The sequence below is a fragment of the Cucurbita maxima genome, unplaced genomic scaffold, assembly GCF_002738345.1.
Source record: "Cucurbita maxima cultivar Rimu unplaced genomic scaffold, Cmax_1.0 Cma_Scf00081, whole genome shotgun sequence".
Classification (NCBI taxonomy): Eukaryota; Viridiplantae; Streptophyta; class Magnoliopsida; order Cucurbitales; family Cucurbitaceae; genus Cucurbita; species Cucurbita maxima.
The window spans coordinates 75,462-96,332 of NW_019272097.1; the positions used below are offsets into that span (position 1 = coordinate 75,462).

Consider the following 20,871-nt stretch of genomic DNA (forward strand, 5'->3'; position numbering starts at 1 on the left):
CAACAAACACAAATAATTATTCACAAAAAAAAAATAAAAAAATAAGCGAAAATAGTAACCTATCACCTATTTTTTGAAAAATTCTGGTTATAAAAAAAATTAAGTAATAATGTTGTCATAAAAGACAATGTTGTCATAAAACGAAAGACAGCTTATTTTGGGCAGCGTTGAAAGCTTTTTCGCTATCACAATCTATTTCAACAAGGAAGTCACAAAGTTTTGTTTTTGAGAAAAATCAACTAAATAATGAAAGATGGAAAGAATCAGAATCAGTTTGACTAAAAAAAAATCGAGTAGAAGTTCGTTTATAATTTTGATTATTTAAATAAAATTTTTTTATATTATAAAAATTTATTATTATATATTATTATATAAATAATAAATAATTGAATAATGTAATGTAAATTTATTAAAAAAAAATTATCACTAAAAAATATAGATTCAAATAAAAATAAACATTTTTTTTATCAAAGCAATTATTGGAATTTCCTAATGTTTTGAGCGGATGAATATGAAATTCCTTTTTTTCGGGTATGTAAAAAAAATAAGAAATCTTTTGTTTACTCAATTATAAAATATAAAATGGTATTTTTTTCTTGTTCAAAGAATCAAAAGAAATACACGGGTTGACCTTTCTTTTTCATATCTTTGTTTTATCATTTTCGGGATGGGGAAAATACGAATCCCCATCGCCCCAATAAACGAAAAAATTATGTGTTTGTTTACAAAGTTTTAATATATTATTTAAATAATTATAAATTGGAGATAAATAAAAATTTGACAGAACCCAATCTAAAAATAGAGGATTGATTGGATACCAATCCAATCGAATCAACGTGAACTTTTAAGTTAGATGAAAAAAACAAATTTCTTAACTTAACCTAAGCCAACCTAACCGAGACGGAGTACCCCATCAGTGAGGTGAGCTAGCAATAAAGAACCTCGAAGAAAAACAGGAGTAGGTAGCACATTGAATCCTTTTATTGTGTATGTGTACATATTTAAGAGCCAACAAAGACATAGAGACACTCTTATCCGCAAAACCATAGATCAATCCACGACACAAATTCTTAACTTTCGTGGAAAAATAGGAAACAAAATGGAGAATTCAACGGAAAGGACCAACAAGCTGACTGATGAACCTGATGTTCATTCTCATTCTACTCTCTGTGATTGCCTCCTACACTTTTTCATCGCCATTTTGAGGTCTTTCGGATTTAATCACCATGGACGTTACCGACCAACACCCGATGAATCTGTAAGTACCTCTTTCTCTTACTGTGTTTCCTTCTTTTTCCTATGAGAAACAAAATGAAGAATTAATATATATATTTCTTGGGTTTGATAGGAGGAGGAAAGTGAGTACTTCAAAGGACATGCTCCTCCTCCACCGCCGTGGAGCACCGGCGGCGGTGGTCAAACCGACTAAGATATTGTAACTAGCATCGCCTCGTTTTAGATCTGTGTAGCAATGTAATATGTATTGGGCTTCCCAAAAAACACTATCTCTAAACCCTAAAAATAGTGTATGAAGTAGCAGTGGGTTTATAATCAAAGAACACTATCTCTATGGGTACGAGGCTTTTTGGGCTTCCCAAAAAGCAAAGCATGAGAGCTTATGCTCAAAGTGAAGAATATCATCCCATTGGAGAAAATCGTATTCATCTAACGTGGTATCAGAGTCATACTCATATCAATAGAATTCAATCTGTCAATTAAGGAGAGACGTACTTTATTCGAGGAGGGAATGATCAGTACTATTAAAAAATTCAAAATATTATTATTATTTATAATATATATTTTGTTGTCTCCAAGACTAAGTGCCACCAGAGACATATTTTGGTCGGTTGGATGGTCTCATCCAAACTCCAATTTCAATGAATATAATTTATATTAAATTTATTTGAATAAAAAATAAATAAATAAAGATAAAAGTTATAAAAAAAATATAAAAATTTAACTCGATATTTACGTACTTTTTTATTTTTTATTTTTTAATGTATATTTAATTTTAATAATTGATAGTTGATTTTGAATTATAATTGAAGTAAAATCATTTTATAATTAATAAATTTCGATTTTTCAAAGAATACATAGCAATTTAATTAATTAAAGTAACCATCATTATGTATTATTAAATATAAAACTTTAAGTTAAAAAAATTATATATATATATATATATATATATATATATATATATATATAAAATTAAAAATTTAGAAATAGAATTTATTATTTATTGAGGTTCTGACATCCACTAAAGTTGGTAGGTTAGCTTTTATGACTCATTTATGATTGACATGCATTATTATTTTTCCATATATGCCCCTCCCAAACCCAATCTTGGTCGGTTAGTAAATGGACACCGATTGCCCTTGGGCGGAAAAGAAATTTCATTTCCCTAGGGTTTGATTTTGGCATTTTTATTTTTTATTTTTTTTTTCTGTACCAAAAATAAAATAGAGTTTAATTATTTTAAATTAAATTAATTTTAATTTTAAAAGATTTAAACTCTATTTTTAAATGATTAGAATTAATTTTAAAGGACATTTTATAATTTTTTTTTTTTTTTTTTGTCAAATATAAATAAGAAATTAGTTTTATTTTCAACTAGTCATCCAGTCACAATCATACTTTTGATAGTAGCGGATTTGCGATTGTGCGACACTCACTTTTCAACAAGAAGTGAGTTAAGCCAATTCATTCTTGCGTCGCTTACGACCAATCGACGTATGCTAGAGCCTCTAACCCCGGCTCAAGAAGAAAGTTTTAGAAAATTGGGTAGAGAGATTTTGAAAGCAATATTTGAGAGATTGAAATTGGTGTTATATATGATGCAAACAAAAAGACAACATATAACTATCGGGATTAGTTCCACAACACTTTTCTTCTCTTTATAAGATATTGTCCTCTTTAGACTTTTCTTTTCGAACTTCCCGCAAGACTTTAAATCGTGTCTGTAGGTGAAGGTTTTCACACATTCTTGTAAAAAGGATGTTTTGTTCTCTTCTACAATGAACGTGGGATTCTCCGGATTTAAATACGGTTAACAAAATCAAAAGAAAGGAAAGGAAAGATTTAGAAGTAAAATAGTGAAAGAAAAAATCAATTCAAAATTGGTCAAGAATATTTCTAAAAAAAAATATAAAAGATAAAGCAGAATACGGTCCTGACCCAATTTTCGAAGCTTTGAAAATAGGAACCGGAACAAAAAAAAAAAGACATAAAGCGAAAGCAAATAAAAAGAAAAAAAATAACATAAAAGTAAAATTAAAAAAATGAAAATCCAATAAAAATAAAAAAATTAAAAATAAAAATAAAAATCAAATACTATGAGGGGATACAAATTTTATAAAAAGAAATACTATAAAAAAAAATTTACAAAAGACTCCAACACATCGAAAAGGGTGCTCCGAACAACTCGCTCTGTAACCGCACAACTCTCGAATGCTCCTCCACTTTGATCGGTAGCTAGCGATCACCTGAAAAAAAAAATAGGAAAAATGAGATGAGTATAAAAATTATACTTAGTAAGTCACCTACTTGTAGGCTCTCATCGCATCCTAACTTAACAGGTTCCCACGGGCTCTTAATTGGCTCTAGGACATCTGGTTCTAGTTCTGGTTCTAGTCTTAGTTCCTTGGGGCTTTCCCCTTGGGACTTTCTCCTCGAAGCTTCACTGGTTCTTCATCCTTTCATTACCTAAGGGTTCTTTGTGCCGAGCTGTAATCACCGATATTTCTCTATGAGGTGCTACCTTTGCATGGCTAACTAAGACTACATGGTATCTTGCCCAGGGGCGTGCTGAGTGTCACGGTCATGCTCGTCCAGGGCGTGTTGCCCATGGCCGCATGCCCATGGCAAGCCAAACCCTTGTCATGTCTTTTCATTCTAGTGTTTTTACTTTTGTAGTTCTAGGGCGTATGACGCCTCAAAAATATCATGTCTAGGCCTGCCAGACATGAAATGCCTCAGAATGTACTATAGAGGGATATGACTAGTTGTCAAGTTCTCCCTACCCAAGGTTATATATGCTAAGCCGTTGTTATCTCTCTCTTGCTTGCTTATATAACGTCTCTTTCAAAAATCTCTCTCTACCTCGTTTTCTAAAACCTTCTTTTAAACCAAGGCTAAAGGCTCGATCATACGTCGCTTGGCCGTAGACGACGCAAGAACAAATTGACTTAGCTCACTTGTCATTAGAAAGTGAGTGTCGCACAATCGCTAGTCCGCTGCCTTCAAAAGTGCGATTGTGTCACTGAGTACTTCCTAAGCCTATAATAGTCCCCCTATGGGGGGGCGCGACCCAACCCGTTCCCATGTAAGCTACGACGTGGGGACACTTTTCCCATATGAAACGGCTAGGAGCAGTAAGAACTGATCAGAAGTCCCTGGTCCTCCCACGAAGGTATAAATACTGTTCAGACAATTAGCAGCCCAAGAATACCCCTAAGTTACTACATTTTTCAGGGTGATACGCTAAGTTCTTAGGGAAGGGATTGATCTAAGCTTAGTGACTTGTCACTCTAATCATGGGTCCCTAGGCCGATCATTATAACATTTCTAAAATATTATCAAGATGGTGCAAGCATCAAGAACTATATACATTATACACAGTTTATGCAAAAATAGGAAATCATGCTCAACGGGGCGATAACATCCATCAGCACCCGGAACGCAGAGTTCACAATTTTTCCATCCTCCTTTCAGCATGCATAAGTAGATACATACTAAGTGGAAGCATAAAACATGGTTGACTTTTCATAGTACATACACTTTGCCACCTAAGTTCATCACATGGAAAAATCTAATTAACTAAGGAAATTAATCTAGCATACATGTACACCGAACTACAAGTATTTCTTTCCAAGTTCTGGGTGGTGACTTACATTGTTGACGCGTGCCCTTTCGCTAGCATTTTTATGCCCATAATATGTACAAAAATACTGATTTTTTCCCATTAAGTTTTAATTCACATAAAAACATTGTTAGAATCAAATCGGGACAAAAATCGGAAGAACAGATGTCGGACGGACGGAAACAGAAACTCACGCACTCCCACGCGCTGCCATGCACTGTAAGAATGCTTACTTGCGAGTTCGTTGGGCCAGTTTGGTTGGTGGGTCGTTTTAGTCAGCTTGGACCGCAGGTCGACTGGACCTAGGGCTTTGGTTTGGATCGTCCACTGGGTTGGACCTCAAGTTGGATGGAGTTGCCACGTGTCAATGGTCGTATGGAGTCGTGTCACTCCACTCTATGTGTGACGCGTTGCTCCACTCACCGAGTGACATGTGTCACTTTTTTGCCGACACGCTCCTCCTCTCACCGGTTGACACGTGACTCGTCGGAAAATTTTCTCTCTCCTCCGTTCTTGAAAATCAACTCGAATTTTCGCCTTCGGACCAGAATTATGGCTAGTTTTCCTCATGAATCTTGTGGAGAATTTCCTCTAGATGAACAAACAAAATTTCATACCTTGATTCACAACGGAGAGTTCTAGATCTAAGAAGAACGCTCAAGATCTTACCTTACGGATTCTCGATTTTCTTGACAGAAAAATGGAGCTCCGATCACCAAAATCCTTTTCTTCCTTCCAAGAAGTCCTTGCCACTAGATCGTGGCTGGAGACGACTCTCACGGTGGTCCGATGAGATTTCCGACAACTCCTTTCTCCTCTCAACTTTTCTCCCACACTCTTTTTCTCTCTTTGAAGGTGTTGTGCTAGGGTTTGAAGGACCCCTATAATGGTTGGAGGGACAAAATGACCTATTTGCCCCTCTGTTGACTTTATTTTATTTAATTTTTTTTCTTTTTCTTTTTTTCTATTTTTTTTCGATATTACAACATGCAAAGAAAATGGAAGATCGGATTAAATATAAAAGACAACAAAAATTAAAAGATAAAGCATAGTACATGCAAACAGAAAGAAAATGAAAGATCAGATTAAATATGAGAAGGCAAGAAAGTATAGAATACTGTAATTTAAAATAATAAGATGATGCGAGACGTATGATGTTATATGATGATGTTATGATATACATGATGTCGACATGATAATGAAGATGCATAATAATAAGATGATGCGACACGTATCATGAAATGACTTCATATGACAATGTTCCATATTAAAATGTTGTGCATGTATTAAATGTCACAATGCATTATGAAGACAAGTTTTTAAAGACACGACCCTAGTTAAACGAATGCTGAGGAATGTATGAAGGCCAATGTTGCATGTTACTTAGAGTAATGTGTGAACGGTGTATAGGGTTGTGTCTTAAAGATGATTTAAAGATGAAAACGATAGGAACCTCATGCATTTTGTGTGTTCATATGCATTGGGATACTTCCCCATTTATGCTGATGAGGGCAGACACACCTTATGATGATGAGGGCGGACGCACACAATATGATGTTGAGGGTGTTCATGGGGAGCATGACACTATGGGGTTCCGCTGACCTCCAAATGTTGTTACAAATCAGCTTGACCAAAGAGGGTCCAGGGGGTGTGCGAGCCCCTGGGGATTCACACTTGCACGAGTGAGTCGTGTGTTAGGAAGTACTACACATCCAATTTGTCCGAGATTGGAGGCCACCCATATGATGATTTTAAATGATAGGTCCCGAGATCATGAATTGCATGTGTTTGCATTCCCTAACCCTAATAGTGGGATCAGTTACTGAGTATTTCTTAAAATACTCAAGTCATGTGCTACTTCTTTTCCGGCAAAGACAAGATGTCCCTGTATACTTCTTTTCAGGCAAAGACGAGGTGTCCCTGTACGGCTGACGACGACATTGCAACTTGAGACCATGATACATGCATAGGGTAGTAGTATTTATTTTTTTTAAACTTAGGCTATAATAGGACGCTTTTAATTTAAAGGTTTACTTATTTTCTTTAGTCTTTGTTTCAAAGGTGTTTTCAAAACATGTAAGTCCGTAATTGTGTTTTAAGATAAAAGTTTTGTTTTGTATTTTCAAAACATGTAAGAACATAATTGTGTTTTAAGATGTTTTGTTTTATGAGAATGTTTTTAAGGTTTAATTCTACATACGAGTTTAAATTATATACGATAGTGACAAATTTAGGTTGGTCACACTTATATTCTCAATGTTTTTTTTTTTTTACTCTCCCTTCTATTTTTGTCTCTCTCCAACTTTTTTCTCTCTAATATTTTTTCTCTCACATTTTTTTTCTCTCTAAAATGTAATACTTTTTCACTATTTTGGTGATTCAACATCAATTTTGATAAAACAAAAAACATTAAACGTTCAACAATTGGTTTGTGGCCTAAAACCCGATCAAGGTCAACCCAACCTAATCTGGCCATGCCTAAGGGCATATCGGTTGAAGTAGATTCTTCTTTTTGATCAATCAAAACCCCTTCCCAAATTCAGTCAATTCCTTTCCTTTCTAGTTTCTGTAATTAGAATGGAATAAAAGAAGAAATAGAAAAAGAATCGGAGGAAGGCGTATTATCGTGCACGGGAAACAGCTTCTTATGTCTTGCTCCACAGAATCCTGTTTTTGGTGTCTGCAGAATCCTGTTTTTGCTGGTTGGCAGAAACTTGTTAATGATTGAAAGTGGAGGGCCCCATCGCTATTCCTTTTCTTCCACCGAGAAAGGTTCATTCCGAATCACAAGAGTGATTTTTTTGAATTCATTTTGATTTGAGTTATGGTAATGCAATGCACGAGGTCTCGAAAATCAGGTTGTTTAGAGGAGCCAACCAAGCTGCTGCTCGACTGGAAAGTAACAAAAGATGCAAGCTATGTTAACCTGGAAACTCTGCCTCTGTGAGCCTTTTTTCTTTATAAAAAAAAGTTTTAACCTTTGGATCTTTCGATTGAAGATTCAATGAGTAAAAAATGAAATCATGATGTACCTCGTGGTGGGAGGTCAAGGGTCATATAGGGCATGGGCTTGTTAAGAACGAGAAACTAGAAAGATTAGAAGAATTTGGAGAAATCTCACGCAAAGAATGAAATCGACTATTATATAGCCTTACAAAATACACTGGAAACAAGGAATAAACAGTCCTGTCTAACGACTGGTATGACTAAATATGTTAGGACTAAATCAAATAAATAAATCAATAGTAATGTTAGCTAAATCTAGAATAACAAAATCTAACCATTTCTCTCTTAAACTGAACACAAATAGTAATCAGTTTAGAACAGACTCCCAATAGTTCTCTCAACTTCAAGAAAGCATCCAATTTTAGTGGTTTAGTCATCACATCAGCTAACTATTCCTATGTGCCACAATGCACCAACTCCATGGTGTCAGCCTTTGTGAGCTCTCGAAGGAAATGGAAACGTACATCTATGTGCTTACTCCAACCGTGCATTACTAGGTTTTTTTGAAAGCTTGATAGCAAAGCTACTATCACAGCGAATAATAGTTAACTTGTCTTGATTCTGACCCAGTTTTTCCAACACCCTTTTTAACAATACTGCCTCGCATGTACATGAAGCTGCAACTATGAATTCTGCCTCGATAGAAAATAGACTTACTATTGGTTATTTCTTTGATGACCATGATACTTCTTTGGTGATCATGATACTGCTTCAGAACTCAGTAAGAACACATAGCTTGAAATACTCTCTCTCATCCAAATCTCTAGCGTAATCACTGTCTGTGCATGCAACAAAATCATCATCTCCTCCCTTCCGATAGAAAATTCCAAACCCAGTTATTCCCTTCAAATAACGTAGTACCCTTTTTGCTGCCTGTAAATGAAGCTTAGTGGGATTCTCCATATACCTACTAATCAGACTCACTACAAACATTATGTTTGGTCGAGTTGCTGTGAGATAATTAAGACTGCCTACAACTTGCTTATAGTAAGTTTTGTCCATGTTTATTTCATAATCTTTCATAAGTTTGCATCCAGGGACAATAGGATTATGAATATAATTACTTTTGTCCATTCCAAACCGTTTCAGCACCTCCAAAGCATACTTCTTCTGACTTATAAAAATACCACTAGATTTTTGTAAGACTTCAAGGCCAAGAAAATACCTCATCTTACCAAGATCTGTCATGTCAAACTCATTTTTCATGGAATTTGTAAACTCGGTAAACATTAATTCCTCATTTCAATGTAAACATGAGATCATCGACATAAAAACTTACAATTAATACTTTGGCTTCTTTTCCTATCTTGATGAACAAAGTATGCTCATAGTCACACTTCTCAAAACCTTCCTTCATAAAATAGGCTTATATACGGTTGTACCAAGCATTTGGAGCTTGTTTAAGCCCATAAAGTGCCTTCTTTAACTTGTAAACCTTCTGCTCATGTCCCTTTTGCAAGCCCTCGTCATTTAAATTACCATATAGAAATGCAAATTTCACGTCCAGCTAATAGATAGACCAACTTCTTTGAGCTACAAGTGCTACCACCAAACGAATTGTCTCCATGCGCGCAACAGGTGCAAATACTTCAGTATAGTCTACTCCATGTTGTTGAGTATACCCCTTTGCTACAAGCCTAGCCTTGTATTTGTCGACTTCCCCATTTTCATTGAATTTCGTCTTATAAATCCATTTCACTTCCACCTTCTTTCCGCCCTCAGGTAACTCCATCAATTCCTATGTGTCATTTCTGTTTATTGTTTTCATTTCCAAATCCATGGCTTGCCTTCATTTCTCACAATGCGTCTTCAAAGTTTACAGGATCAGTAGTGGTAAACATGACCAAGTGAGCCTATCTTCTTCAGAAATATCTTCTCCCGTTGCATAGTCTTTCATCCAGACTGATGGTCTCCTATTCCTCCCCTTATTCGAGCTTATTCGAGCTAAGAGAGCTTGCTTCACCCAAAGAGCCAGAGGAAATATTTTACTCTCTAGCTTCTGTATCAGATTCCCTCCCGTTCTACATCATTAAATATTGTTTCAAGAATTAAATATTGAATAGAATAAAAAAAACAAATCTTGATAGGGACTCAACAACTATCTAAGTGATATCATTTGTTATCCACCAAAAATTTAGTAAATCAAATTTACATTCATTTGGATCTTTTTTTTGGATAATTTCAAAAAGTTTTCTTATTAGGAATGTTCTACTCATTAGGAACTATTTTCTACTATAACTTTGAGTTATAAGATTAATTTAATTAAATTGTGTTATACATCCTTTCTAAATCAATTAACGACCTTAATGATACCTCTGTAAATGTGACCTATCATTTTTTATTTTGTAGTTTTATCCCAACAAGTGCCGCCGTAAAATATTAGAAATAAAATTACCATCTTACCCTTCTCAAGAGTTCACCTTGATATTGACCGATGTAAATACCTTTCAATATTGAAGACCCTTGGGAGACTATTTCTATATATACAATAAATTGTACTAATAAAAAATTAAGAAGAAAAGGACTTTGTAGCATTAAATTAACGACTTTACATCACGAAACCCCAGTGTTAAAACCCTTATTACATCATTTAAAAAATTCGTTGAAGAAATTAAGTTCGGGTCAATATTTATAAAATTTAGAGTGACAAAGAGTTAAGATTTGGTGATTTTGAAACATATTAACGGTAAAAACACAAAAAAATAGTTTCGTTGTTGGGCAATTTTTGCGATTTTTCATCGGACTACAATTGGTGACACTTTGACATGATTTTATGACTCGAGTTCTTGTGACGTTCTCGGGACAATTAAGTTATGGCAAATTTTGTGACATGTTTTGTCATGATCGGAGTTTCAAAGGCTTTGAAATTCAAATTGAGGACTAAAAAGGGAGTAAAAAAATAAAGTAAAAAAAAATATATAAAAAAATAAAAAAATAAAAAAAAAACATAAATCATAAGGAAAAATAAATAAATAAATAAATAAACAACACCAAATTAAATACAAAATTAAATCAATTATAAGGTAATATTGTCCAAAATGTTACAAACTGGAGAAACGATGTGAAATACAATTATAAAACAAAATTAAAAAAAACTCCAAAATGTTAAAACGGATTGACGCTCTAAAATAACCCTCTTTGTAGGGTTCGAACGCTCCTCTACCTCAACGAGCAGCTTACAAACAGCAGAGAAAGAAGTGGAAAATGGGTGAGTAAAAAAATATTTCAATAAGTAACCTACTTGTAGGCTATCGTCGCATCCATGACCTAGCAGAAGATCAGAGACTTTACTCTAGACTCTAGGTGTATAGCTCTTGATCTGCACAGTCTTGGATAGTTGGTGAATCAATTCCACAGGCCATGTAGTCACCCAAGGTCGAGGGCGCTACCCCCTTTACGCGCCAGCTATGCTGATTACCCACATGATCGATGTCCTTCCATAGGATGGATCCACCGTATAGGATAATCTAACCAAACTTTCTTTCAGGTCATATGTTCCTAACTGGCCTCACACCTTGCCCAAAGATTTCATACCGGAGCGAAAAGGGAGGTGAAAGCTCCGCAAATGCTGTACCGGCTGCTATCAACTACAGAATACCTCTAGTTTTCTCCAGGGTTGTCGTGGTGGCCTTCTAGGTCACTAGGGGTGTCTGTGCGCTTCAAATCTCATTTTTTATTTTTCAAGACATTCGGGGTTAGCTTGTTGGGCCAAACAAATCTCTAGGGTGTACAAAAGTCTAAACCTCTAATCATTCACAATCTTGGAGTGCGAGATTATTAAAAATGTATTGACTTGGGTCAACAAGTAAACTGCACTAGTTGTAGCACCCTAACCTTAATTGAGTTCTCTCATACATGGTCTAGTGGGAAGATATTCGTATCGATCACATAAGCATGTAATCCACACTTCAAACTTCACCTTAGTCATATCTAAGATTTAAGGAGGTCTATTGGATTCCTAGAGCGACTAGGTGGCTTAACGCAGACTCCTAGCTTCAGGTTGCTCTGTCCTTACTCCTCAAATCTTTCTCCTCTAACCGTCGCTCACGATCCTAAAGTGCTTAGTCTACTCGAGGTATCCTAACCTAGGTCATCGTCCAGTCAACCTAACTCTAATGCTCTAACTCTATGCAGATAAACACGCTCTACATGGAGAACACACAGTTAAATACCTTATGCTAACAAATAATGTATCATGCAAACATACAAGCAAATAAGGTCAAGGGAGAGATAATATTCATCAATCACATGGAGCATAGATCACAATTGTCCATCCTTCTTTCTAACAAAACGGAAAACACATAAAACATCATTCATCAGAAACCTCTTCATAGGGCCATTTTTTTCTAATTTCTTACATCATTCATACCACACTCATCCTTATTGGGCAACTCGTATTCTAGTCATGCATATTCTCTTTCTAGCCTCACATAATACATAAAACAACATGGCTTTTGTTAATCTCAACCTAGGGATATACTGGTAATTTTTCATAACATACATACATACTCATCCAAAAATGCCCTTCCAAAGTCCTTAACATGCATTTTATGACCACATAAGGTAAGAAATACTTGCATGCTAGCAAGTACTAGCGATTCCTACAAGTATTACTTCATAGAATCCGCGTGGTTACTTAGTTTGATGATGCATGCCTTCCCGAGCTAGCTTTTTTGTGTGTTAGGAGCCCCAAAATTTCTAAAACATTTTAAGAAATCAAACGCGCTAGTCACGCACCCTCATGCACCAGGAAGGTTGAATACGTGCACATCTACGCTTGCTTGGTGCTGTCGAACACCATGGAGGGAAATGACCCGTATAACATCATGGTGCACATAAAATGATGTGAGTCATAATGTAAGCGTTTGTACTAATCATAACGGAGAATTATCCTGATGCATATGACACATAAAAATGCATGAAGTCTCCCTAACTTAAAATCATGACATAAATTAATGATGCAAGTAAAACCTCCATTCATGTATAACATAATGAGTTTGTGAATTATGCATACATAATTCCTTTCAAATCTTTATGTGTACATAGCATAACTTACATGGTATTTTCCTTGGAGGTTTATGCATCATAAATTATCATCATCCTAACATATTACTACAATATGGTATAGCCACACTATAGCATAACTTATAAACATGATATAAGACAACGTAGCATAACATGGCATAGCATAAGCATAAGCATAGTACAACATAGCATAACCTAGCATAATAATTATAATTATGACACATACAGGAGCCACAGGGTAGGCATCATCATACATAATACAATTCAAACAACCGAGCCAAGAATAGAATCACTTACATGGTTGGCCTAAGCCAGAGTCACTAAAAGTTCCTAGAGTTGACTCGAATATATTCCTCAATGTCTGATCCAACCTATGTTATTCCACGTCATCGAATTAGAATAAACAAACAAGATAAGCTTACCTAAAAGTATAATATAATCTCGATCTTTTATCTCAAAATAATTTAAACTGAGCAAATAGAGGTATAAAATAGCTTCAAAAGGGTAAAAAATGTCGAAAATGAGTCCAATAAGTCTAACCCAAGTCGTGTAAGTCGTTTGAGCCAGACCAAAGCTGAATTCGAGTTGCTAGAGCTTAGGACAGGGGGATGGCTCAATTCGAGCCACACGCAAGCCGTAAGTGAGCTGACTGGGAATCGGCTCGGCTCACGCATCCCAGGTGGAAGGAGGAACGTGGATCAACTGGAGTTAGTCTGGTCGAGCGTGCAGGTGGCATGTTGGTTTGGTTTGGTTGAAACTATGAATCAGAGTTAGTTGGAGAATAAATTTTCTTACGGCTTTAGGTCGGCTTCTCTAGTGATACAGCTTGGGTCTAATACACTTGACACTTTCCTACCAGTTTCAACTCTTTGGAGGCATTTAAGGTTAGTATAGTTACTTTTTAGCTAACTTAAATTATTTGGAGTTAGTATTTTAAGCAAATCTAGGTGAGCCAATTTGTATAGTAGAATTTTAATTTATGATTGTGAAACTTCTTAGGTAGAATTAAATTTTAAGGAGCATCGTTAAGTTAGCATCAAGGGGAGCATAGTGACTTCAACCTAGGTCAACCAAGTAAGTGACTCTACTATTGGGCATGGTCAAATGAATTGAATGATGTATGAACAACACGTGCTTTCTGGCCCCTCCATGTGTCGTGTTTTATGATTATTATGACGTGAATTATGTTATGTTATTATGGCTTATGTTATGTTATGTCATTACTATGTGACAATATATTATGACTTGTGTTATGCTATGATATGTCATGCACACCATGTTAGCATGGTTGTTTTCGAGACTAAGAAATGTTGATATGCCAAGAATGTATTCATGAAAATGTTTATGAAAGAACGAATGTACAATGTACAGATTATATGATTTGAAACTATAGGGACCTCATGCATTTTTGTGTGTCATTTGCATAGGGATACTTTCTCGTTATGATTAACATAGACGCTTACCTTAGAACATTTATAGGGACATTTATATTCGCTATGATGTTATGATATAGTATTGTGTACACCACAATACTATGTGGGCTCCTTTTCCTCCATGGCTTCGATAGTGTGAATGCTAGCTGAAGACAGGTCCAAGGGATATACGTCCACCTAGTGGATCCATGTGCGCATATGTGGGCTGCAGAATTCAAGGCCATGAAATGATTTTTATGAAAGGATAGGTCCTTCCATGATTGCTTGTGTATACAATTCTTAACCCGATAATGAAGTCACTTCCTAAGTATTTCTTAAAATACTCAAATCATGTGCTACTATGATTTTTCAAGTAAAGATAAAGCTCCCCTATACACTTGATAACTTGGCGATGATCGTCACGGGACCAAAGATATGATAGTTATATGCATGTTGTTTTCTTTGTAGCCCTTGGGGCAGATCATTCACCCATATTATTTTAATGACTTTATTATGAACATGTAAATCTCTCGTTTCTTACATAATTTTTTTTGCACACTATAGATGCATGTAATGGCAACCTTTAAAATTGGGGTCATCACATGTGTAACGATTTATATTATGATATAAATTATACTATGATCTGATTATGCTATGTTATGAAACTACATTGTGATATCAATATTATATGATGCATGAACCTCCATATGCCATGCCACATATTAGGTTAGCATGTTCATTCTAGGCCTATGAGACATTGATAAGTTATATATGTTAACCATAAAAGATACGTGGTATACTATGCATGCCTCATAGGAAATGTTGTGTCATAATTATGTGTCATGATCTAATATTATGAGATCTCATGCATTTTGTATTTCACGTGCATTGGAATACTTCTCCATTATAATTAGGACGAATGCGTATATTACGATAGTAAGTACGTTATGATATTATACGAGCTCCTTTCCCTCTGTGACTTCCAGCTGCGTGAATATCCACTCGCCAAAGGGGCATACTCAAATGGTACATCTATGAGCTTGATTAGTGGGTCCATGTGCGCATGTTCGGGTCATGTATCAAGAAGTATTACACATCCAACTTTGCCTCGATAGAGAAAAAGGTTCAAAGCCATGATTATTATAAAATGATAGGTCCCACCGTAATTGCATGTGATTGTATTTCTCGAGACTAACAGTAGAGTTACTTACCGTATGTTTTTTAATACTCAAGTCATGTTCTATTTTAATTTTTTCCTTTTTATATATATTTTAATTTTTTAATTTAATTTTATATTTTCTATTTTTCTCGTTGATTCAAAAGATCACTTTAACTATATTTTTCCGCTTCCCTTTGGCTTCTCCGTATAGCCAAAACAGACGACAAAACTCCTCTATCGACATTGTAGGAGCGAGCACAGAGCTTCACATGGCGGCCTCCATTTCAACATCACCTTATCCTCTCCTCACCTCAGAGCGCTCCAATCGCTTCGCCGCGAATGATTCATCTTCATCTAGGTTGTTTTCCTCCTCGTCTCTACAGCTACCGGTTCAGCTTCGATGTGTTCGACTTGGAAACTGTGGGATTTCTGCGCCGTCGCGGTCTCGAATCTTTCCTGTGGTAATAATCTATTTCCTTAGATCTGTTTATTGTTTTTTTGGAGGAACCTGATAAAGAATTTGGAATCCTTGGACTTTCCTTTTGTTCTTATTGTTGATTTTGTTTCGCATCTAACCTTCAGCGACTTATCGTTAGTTGTTGTGCCTAATTCTGGTGAACGAAGTTTATGTGATGCAATTGTTTTTCTCATACTTCTGGTGTCCTTTAATTCGATTTTTGATTGTATCCGTGTTTGCTTCTGTTTTACGTAGAACTAGAAACTACATTGTTCGTCTACCTAAGAAGAAACTATAATCTATCTGGTTCAATTAGTTTTAGTCTTATAAGAAAAATTAAGTTCTTAAGTAGTCAGAGTAATTAGAAGGATTGCATTTCCCTTTTTGTAGAGATCCCCTTCTTCTTGCTCTTAAAAGCTGCATTAATATTTTTCCCGATTCTCAAGTTGCTTGTTTAAATATGGATGACAATTTGTGTTCAAACTGCTGTAATGAATAACGATGGATTTGTTTGTACAAATTAACTTCTGTAGGTCAAAGCCAAGAACCAAACATTTTCTTCCTTTGATGATTTATTGGCCAACTCTGACAAGCCCGTGTTAGTGGACTTCTATGCAACCTGGTTGGTCTCTTTATCTCATTCACATGCACACACCCATTTTCAAGCTACTCTTTCTACAAGAGCATTGCAGGCGTGGCTTTATATCTTACCCCACTTCACTTGTTGATATTGTTGAGAGATATTGTTGAGAGGGAGTCCCGTTGACTAGTTTATGGAATGATCATGAGTTTATAAGTAAGGAATACATCTCCAATGCTATGAGGCGTTTTAGGAAAGTCCAAAGCAATGCCATGAGAGCTTATGTTCAAAGTGGGCAATATCATACCATTGTGAGAGTCATGGTTCCTAACAGATAATAGTAATATGTGGGAATCATGTTTTTAATGTATAATTTCAAAATAAGCCGTTGTTTTTCCTGAGCAATTTTAGCTAGTGAATATGATTCAGTTAGCAAGTTAGTGCTGAGCTGCTGAGGAGAACAGGGGTTGAATTGTAGAACAGATAATTTTCTTATTCAAAAAGGTAGTTTTTAAATGATGGGTAAACATAGCTCTGATATGAATCGAGAGATTCCTGTTGAGTGTGGCATGAATTGAAATATCTTTTGATAATTTCAACAACATTTTCTTCACATCTTCATTGAAGTATATTGTATGATTGATGTCTCTTAGTACATATCAATAGCTGTTCGTTTGCAGGTGTGGTCCTTGTCAGTTCATGGTTCCAATTCTTGAAAAAGTTAGTGATGCGCTGAGTGACACAGTCCAGGTGGTCAAGATTGACACTGAGAAATATCCTGTCATTGCTGATAAATACAAAATAGAGGCATTACCTACGTTTATCCTCTTCAAAGATGGAAAACCCCTTGACCGATTCGTAAGTGAATGCTTTGTCCTATTTCTAGTCATTTGGAGAGATATTGAATGTACAACTAACTCTAGATCGTCAAGAAATCACATATATGTTTCAGAATCTTTATTCAATCGCATCTTTTTTCTTTCTGAATTTGAATGAAAACCGGAAGTTTTTCCAAGAAATCCTGTAGTTACACTCGAAGTTTCTACTATGTTCTATCCTTTATTTCTCTGAAACCATTATCCATTGTATCTTTCCTCAATTCATGCTCCCAGTTTAATTTTAAAGAGTTAAAAGTTATGCCCATATTTTCACTTTGCTTGCTTTTAACATATTATCATGTTTGAATTTGACCCACAATCAAAATATATCGAAATAAGTAAAAGAAGCGAAGGAAAAATTTAGAGGGGAGAGATCTTTTGGAACAAAAAAACCTTAAATAATTAGCTTTTCAATTTTGTTTGTTGGTGTAGGGGTGAAAAGAGCATATATCTCATGAATATTTATAATGGAGAAATCACTTACTAGCGGTTCTAAACTTTCTCCTCAAGTTAAGAACCACTAACATTTCGAATTAAAGGACAAAACTTGGTTCACAATTTTGATAACTGCTACCAATTCTCTTATAGTTGTCCCATAAGTGAGTAAAATCTACTAACAATTCTCTTAAACTACTCCATAAATCCATAAATGAGTAACTTATTCTACCTTAGCTTACAAGTACATCCTCTTTCTATCTAGACTACAACTCTTTCGCCTTTTCTTTTGGTTTTAGTGAGATGCCATAAACAATCTTGAAACTTTTTTAGACATTCCGGTAAATGTCAGTTAAACGGACTTTCAGTTTCTTGTGCTTAGATTATTTATTGTTTATTTTAAACATGAATGCAAATTATCTACATGCAGGAAGGAGCTTTGGCTGCGGGTGAACTCATTCAACGCATTGAAAATTCCCTGAAGGTTAAGCAATAACAGTGGTGAGACTCTATACCTTGATTGAAAAGTTTATCTAAACTTGCATGCATAGAGAACTAAAAGAAAAAACAAATCAATACCTAGTATGCATCAAAATCAATTTTCTCAAGTAATTTCAAATTCAAGTTCCGATGAATGGTATGCAGTTGATGAGAGAATGCATTTCGAGTAGACACTTTAAGCACACAACTTACATTTGTAGGGTGTATCAAGTCAGAATCAGCTCATTAATGTGAAAGTTGTAATTCTAGTATGAGTACCATACACAACACTAAGTTGGGGTCTTCAGTTTCTTGCTTGGTAGTAGAACTAGACTTTTACCTTTCCATATATAACATTATGATTCATGGGCAGTCGTGTAAGAGTCCTGGTTTTTTGTATTTAAAGCAGACTCCTATCTATCTGACACGTAGATAGAAGCATTAAATCTAACAAACATTTATACTAGACATTCCTGAAGAATAATAAAGGTAATTGCTTAACCTATCTGATAATATACAACAAACATGTGTATGAAACAACGGTATCTTTCTAACCGCCTATACCCACTACTAGTAGATATTGTTTTCTTTGGGTTTTCCTTTTCGAGTTTTCCCTCAAGGTTTTTAAAACGTGTCTGCTAGGGAGATGTTTCCACACCCTTATAAAAATGCTTTATTTTTCTCCCTAACTGATGTAGGATCTCACAATCTACCCCCATTCAGGGCCCAGTGTCTTTACTAGCTAGCACACTGCCGAGTCTACCCCCCTTTGGGGCTTAGCCCCCTTGTTGGCATATCGTCCGGTGTTTGGTTTTGATACCATTTGTAACCGCACAGGCTGACCGCTAGCAAATATTGTCCTCTTTAGGCTTACCCTTTCAAACTTCTCCTCAAGGTTTTTAAAACATGTTTGTTAGCAAAAGGTTTTCACACCCTTATAAAGAATGCTTCGTTCTCCTCCCCAACCGATGTGAGATCTTAGAATCTTCTTCCCAGTTATTCAAACTCGTTGCTCTGATATGAACTTCTCCACAGACCAACCACATCAAAACGCCAGATTAACATATCAGTCCTGCATTTTATAAGATAATCATTCTGCTAAATATTGTGGGAATCTTTTCTGTAAATTTTGGCGAACAAAACAATACCTTACGGAACAAAACATAATTCCAAAGCTTATAGATAATGTATAGTATTGTTGAGATTGACAAGTTTTAAAAATATGGCGAAATGTGCTCAATTTTAAAGGCTAATCACTCACCCACTTAATCTTGCAAGTCTGTGTATATTTATAGTTTCTTGAGTTTCGAAATCTTGGAAGCATTTGAGTGTTGATTAATAATGTCTAAGATTAATGATCCCATTTGACATTGAAGCAGTAATTTTTTTATCAGTTGCTTGCATGACAGGACTAAAGAACTTTCCGGATACTATAAACTCGAAAATTTTCTTATTACATGGTTTAATTATTCTCAGGGGAGATATCACTGAGAAGATATCGAAATGGAAATCAATGTCTTCGACAGGAATTCTGGGTATTGTAGATGACAAATTTCAATACGATTAACACCCCTCCCCCCCTAATACATCTAGATCATTATATAATTGAAATATTTTAAGTATGTAACCATGGACGTTGACAAATTTCAATAACAGTTTTTGTTTATTTTATTTTTATAAGACGGTTAGTGTTCATTATAAGTTAGCGGGTTCCTATGATCTAATAACCCTACCAACCCGGATTACCGAACTCAATCATAGGCTAGAGTTTTCTTTTTCTTTGAATTTTTGAAAAATTGAAAAACCAAAAATTCGGTTTAGTGTTTAGGTTGACATTATTTTGGTGATCGGACCAACCCAAAAATAGGGTTACCTATTTTTAGTAAAATTAAGAATATTTAACGTTTAACTAATGTTAGTGAAATGTAAATATTTGATATTGTAGTTTTGTGAGATTTTAGTAAGTAGGATTTTTTTATTTTTTATTTTTTTAAAAAAAAAACTCATAAGTTGAGTTGGGTTGAGAACTCTATCATCACTTAAGTTCGTCCAAAATATTTTTTCAACTCAATCCAACTAGTGACATTAGTTTGAAGCCCGTTTACGATATTTTGTGGACCAGTTAATAAATGGGAGTACGAGGCTTCATAGGATCGAGTTATTATTGTATAATTTCAATTCTAATGGGTGGATTCTATTTTTTTTTCCCCTAAACTTTGTCTAAAAAATATGAGTTATTATTTACGGCTTGTTTGGAATGAAAACCGTTAGTATTTTATTTCAAAAATATACCGGCAACTTTTAATAGTCTTTCAAATAAACATTTAAACTTTAAAAAAGTTTCATTAATACCCTTGAATGAAATTTTAAAATTAACATTATCACCTTTTATTTTTATAAAGAAAAATCTTAATTTTTTTTTTGTTTATCGTTAATATATTGACAAAAACCGTATACTGACACTTCATATATTATCTCAAATTATTTAACGTTACTTTTGAAAATTCATCAATATTATTTATGTCATAAGAAACATTCTGAAAGCTCTTTTTTAATTTAAGAATATTTTGTATATTTTTTT

The 20,871-nt window shown here is 34.9% G+C and overlaps 1 protein-coding gene and 1 long non-coding RNA gene across 3 annotated transcripts; both read left to right on the forward strand.

The window, feature by feature from the left end:
• Positions 1–980: 980 nt before the first annotated feature.
• On the forward strand, positions 981–1,669 carry LOC111472646. Its single transcript, XR_002715470.1, has 2 exons — positions 981–1,258; positions 1,349–1,669. It is a non-coding gene; the product is annotated as an uncharacterized LOC111472646 (long non-coding RNA).
• A 13,988-nt stretch (positions 1,670–15,657) lies between these two features.
• LOC111472651 (thioredoxin Y1, chloroplastic-like) lies at positions 15,658–19,961 on the forward strand. 2 transcript variants are annotated; one of them, XM_023118269.1, is made up of 5 exons: positions 15,658–15,921; positions 16,451–16,539; positions 17,178–17,355; positions 18,241–18,315; positions 19,768–19,961. In XM_023118269.1, exons 1-4 carry the CDS (start codon positions 15,730–15,732, stop codon positions 18,304–18,306), a joined length of 525 nt encoding a protein of 174 aa, XP_022974037.1. In that variant the 5' UTR covers positions 15,658–15,729; the 3' UTR covers positions 18,307–18,315; positions 19,768–19,961. The 2 variants fall into 2 exon arrangements, with proteins under 2 accessions (XP_022974037.1, XP_022974038.1); XM_023118270.1 differs by having other exon boundaries at positions 18,241–18,311; positions 19,767–19,961.
• Positions 19,962–20,871: the final 910 nt, after the last annotated feature.